Source organism: Berghia stephanieae, chromosome 6 (assembly GCF_034508935.2).
Source record: "Berghia stephanieae isolate SIO BIC M18660-M18661 chromosome 6, UCSD_Bste_1.3, whole genome shotgun sequence".
NCBI classification, from domain to species: domain Eukaryota; kingdom Metazoa; phylum Mollusca; class Gastropoda; order Nudibranchia; family Aeolidiidae; genus Berghia; species Berghia stephanieae.
This window is the reverse complement of record NC_088365.1, coordinates 41,198,583-41,203,582: the sequence shown is the minus strand read 5'-3', so window position 1 is coordinate 41,203,582 and position 5,000 is coordinate 41,198,583. Positions and strand designations below refer to the sequence as shown.

The 5,000-nt window shown below is 38.9% G+C and overlaps 1 protein-coding gene across 4 annotated transcripts in view; it reads left to right on the top strand.

Annotated features, from left to right (window-relative positions):
• Positions 1–5,000, top strand: part of LOC144975032 (protein deacetylase HDAC6-like) — a 331,648-nt gene that overhangs the window by 60,807 nt on the left and 265,841 nt on the right. For all 4 annotated transcript variants that reach the window (XM_078918681.1, XM_078918683.1, XM_078918680.1 and 1 more), the window contains 2 exons: positions 1,765–1,891; positions 2,642–2,707. In XM_078918681.1, coding sequence (XP_078774807.1) covers positions 1,765–1,891; positions 2,642–2,707 — 193 coding nt within the window. The remainder of the gene's footprint in view (positions 1–1,764; positions 1,892–2,641; positions 2,708–5,000) is intronic.

The following is a 5,000-nucleotide window of genomic DNA, read 5'->3' as shown; positions in this document are numbered from 1 at the left end:
GGACACGTCAGCACTGTCTCATCTGGCCCAGAGCTATTTTATAATTACATGCGAGAAATGAAGTGAGTAGGAAAGTGCCAGAAGACAACAGAGAATAAAAACTTCGCGGCGGCAATGGGGGCTCGAACCCGCGACCTTACTGGTACGACAACTCCTCCTGGCCGGGGAGATAATGACTCTACTGTATGAGCCATCCACGACCCCAAAAATGTCGCTTCAAACCTTAGTCTAACTAGAGCCTTCTCTCCCCGACTTCTTGAGGTCATGGGTTCAACACACACAAACGCTGCGAAGTTAGTTGGCCAGCATTTAAGCTTAATAGCCAATATTCTCAACACAAACATGTAACATAGAAACGATTGAGACATTGAGTGTGCTCCGGTATTTGGGGTGAATTTTTTATTCAGAAAAGTAAGTGGAGCCGGGTATAAAAACATCTCGAGAACTGTGCAAATAAAGTCGGAAAACGAAACTGCCTTCTCAGAAAAGTTGCTGGCACACCATGTGGAGCATCCCAAACAGTATTGGGGACAACAGCGCTTGGACTCTGCTATAGTGCGGCTGAGTATTGTGCTCCAGTATGGACAAGGAGCTCACATACAAACAAACTTGACACCAAATTAAGAGACACCGTGCGAGTAATAGGCGGCTGTATAAAAACCACACCAACACAATGGTTCCCAGTCACCAGCTCAATTGCCCCTCCACACCTAAGAAGAGCACTGTCAAATCAAAAAGAACTAAACAAGGCCCAATCAATATTGGCAAAAATAGTAAAAGACGCCCCACAAACAATTCGACTTAAATTAACAAAATTAAAAAAATTGAAGGGGGGTACAAAACAAACTTTGAAGCCGGAGATGACCTGACATCATGGATCGACAAACATAATTTGGAGGTGTAGCCAAGCGCTACTACTACTACTACTACTACTACTACTACTACTACTACTACTACTACTACTACTACTACCACTACTACTACTGCTGCTGCTACTACTACTACTACTACTACTACTACTGCTCTACTACTACTACTACTACTACTACTACTACTACTACTACTACTACTACTACTACTACTACTACTACTAGTGGAGCCGGCACTTATGTTGATAATAACAAGGAATGAAGTGAGTAGGAAAGTGCCAGAAGACAACGGAGAATAAAAACTTCGCGGCGGCGATGGGGGCTCGAACCCACGACCTTACTAATACAACAACTCGGCCCATCGCCGCCGCGAAGTTTTATTCTCTGTTGCCTTCTGGCACTTTCCTACTCACTTGATTTCTTGTTATTATCATCATAAGTGCCTGCTCCACTCACTTTTCTGAATTAATTTTTTTTGCTCCTAATTTACATGCGAGAAAGTAGTTTAAAATTAACTGTACACGATAATAGTCTTCAACAGTTGTGACGTCACTCCCTCGTAATGACGCATAATAACTTAGTAACTGGTTCTAAAATATCGAAACAGTGGCCCTTATGAAATAATTTTCCGACGAGCATAAAAGTGTATCCAGAGGAGAAAAACATACATCTGATCATGTTTTGACTTTTATACATTCTGATCACATGACATGTGAAAAAATTCTAGCCAGCATGAAGAATTAAAATTACCGATTTTTTTTTCTTTAGAACCAAGCTGTTCGTTGCTGGGCTGACGCGACATCAGACTATTGAATCCTATTAGATTCTGAGGTGGGTATTTTTTTTTGAAACAGTGCTGTTTGTTTAACCCCAATCTCCTTATTACCTTTCTCAGTGTCTTGTACATCTCACTTCACCGTTATGACCACGGCCGCTTCTTTCCCGGCTCCCCCGAGGCAGATATGACGTACACGGGTATAGATGACGGGGAAGGGTACAACGTCAATATTCCTTGGAGCAATGTGAGCACTATTGCAATTGTTATTTTCATTGTTATCATACCCCCCCCCCCCCCCCCCCAACCACCACCACTATTATCCATCATCATCATCATCATCATCATCATCATCATCATCATCATCATCATCATCATCATCATCATCATCATCATCATCATCATCATTACCATCTTAATGGTCGTCACCATTTATATCGGTTGTCGTCTTCATCACTTCTACCACTACGACTCTCATCCTGACCACCCACCACCATTATAACGACAAGCCAATATTACCAATGGGATCAATATTAAAAACCATGAGCATCGTCATCCTCATCATCACCATCACTACCACCACCACCACCACCACTACCACCACAAACCACCACCACCACCACCATCATCATCATCATCATCATCATCATCATCATCATCATCATCATCATCATCATCATCATCACCATCACCATATCACCGTCACCATCATCACCAACACCACCATCACCATCACCATCACCATCACCACCACCATCACCACCACCATCACCACCACCACCACCACCACCATGATGATGATGACGATGATGATGATGATGATGATGATGATGATGATCACATCACCATCATCATCGTCATCATCATTGTCAGCATCACGATCATCATCATCGTTACCATTACCATCATGCCATGCCAATCTCTCTCTCTCTCTCTCTCTCTCTCTCTCTCTCTCTCTCTCTCCTGTTCTCTCTCTATCTTTCTCTCTCCACCACAGGGGCGAATGGGAGACTCTGAATACTTGACAGCCTTTCAACAAGTCGTCATGCCCATTGCCTACCAGGTAAGCTCTCTTCCACTACATTTCGTGGTGTGTCACTTTCATTTTGGTCAAATAATTGTTTCTTCAAATTTTCATCGATTATGAGCAGTTAACTGTCGCACTCTGGTATAACTCATATTTAAACAATTGGCCAGAAAACATGTCCTTCGTAATTATTTAGTAAAAGAGTCTTGACTACAATAATCATTTCATAGAAATCAAATATCACCATTAAATATTTAGCATTCATTATGTACAACATTTTGGTCTCCTTGATTGAATATCAAACGCCAATATGACATAAATCGAGGTGAAAAAATATTGTCCTTACTTATCTCGTGACCTCTCGCTCTGGTTGCCGGTGATCTGGTGTATGAGCACTACTCTGTGTTTGAATATTTTTGATCCGGGTCCACGGATAAAATCGAACAATTGCGTCTGAATGACGTTGCTCTCTTTGTTCCGGACAAAAGTGAACTTATATAGTTTAAGGTGGGGGAATTCCACACCCAACTTTTTCAGTGTATTGTCATAAAGTTTCTATTGATGAGGTGATCACGCAAACAGAATAAAATATCCCATAGCCATTCAAACATGGATTCTGTACAAATAACATTAAAAAAAGGAACAACACTTCATAAATTCCAAATTTTCTCTTTATTCGCATTTTCACCATTCTGGGGTAATTCCACGCCCATCATGACAAACAAGCAAAAACGAAATTGAAACAATCAGGAACAATACTTAACGTCTGAAATGAACACAACAATCTTTGTGGACTATGACATGAGAGCAATAGGCCAAGGCGGGAGTCCTGATAGCTCAGTTGGTAGAACACTCAAAGGACGAAGATCGATCCCGGGTGCAGTTTAGCGATTTGAGTAAGCAATAAGTACCATTCTGCTGTATCGTTTTTTGATGTGGTCACGGACTGTTCCCCAGTTTAGGTTGTATAATTTGGCAGCACATTTGAGCCCATCCCTCCAGCTGTAACGAGATCGACCTGTCACCAAATCTGCATGATCAGACGACACCGTCTTTTTTTATAGTTCACCACCATGATTAACCAATATCTATAGAAGAGGGAGAAAAGCATGAACAGAAATCCCTTCTAGATCCAGCTCTAAAGCATGGGCATACATAAGTAACATCATTTAGGTCCATAATAAGGCTTATAATTCAAACAGTATTAATAGGGTACACACTTCCAAGACTTTTTTTTGAATGATGTGCTTTTCTAAGAAAAACAATAGTAAACTTTGTTGGGGCAATTCCACACTTGGTGTGGAATTGCCCCGATACAAAATAAAAACATGGATAAGGATAGATCCATCTATATACTATTTTCTTGACATGATAGCTGGGGCCTCTATTAGTAAAATAAAACCATTGACAAAGGATATTGATTAAATATCCTAACAAAAAGAGACACGAGAAATTCGAAACCCGTAGGGTGTGGAATGATTAATGATGAATGATTAAGCATTTCTAGCTTGTGCTTCAAAGCTGAAGAAAATTTAACGACATTTTGCCATATTTGAAAACCATAAGTGTTGCACTTACCTTTAACGGGCTTTTAAAACACTTGTAAAATTGTCAAAATTCAACGGTTGTAAAAGCGGCTGCTTCTTGTGTTCAAACAGGAAATAGAAATCAAAGGCAGTTAAAACTATGAACAGTTTCCAATTGTTATTTTTTTCATTCTTTCTCCAAAGAATTAGACATATTGAATGTGGGTGTGGAATTCCCCCACCTTACCCTACCCATTAAAAACCGGACATATACTTGATTATGTCTGATTGAATGTATACGTATCCGTGTATAACTTGTCCTTGCATGTTAATTAAATCTTAATTAATCTTAAACGTATCAGGTTCGTGGATTTTTCAATGTCAAAGAGTTGAAATATATATATATATAATATATATATATATATATATATATATATATATATATATAATATATATATATATATATAAATATATATATATACACCACCATTTCATTAGTCATCATGCTCTTAATTTATCAAAGCTATGAATGGAATCATACAGAAATTTATTCGATAAGACAAAATTAAATAAAAACATAAAAAGACAAAGAAAGAACAAACAACAAACTAGCAAACAAATATAACCGAACAATAAACCAAAAAATACATAAAATAAAACCAAACAAAAATTAAATTGAAATCAAAGGAATAACTAAAAAAGCAACAACAACAACAACTAAAAATTTACCTCCCCTCTCGAAAAAACCCACACATTCACAACCCACCCACCTCCTCCCCCACACACATAAAACTGACATTTTA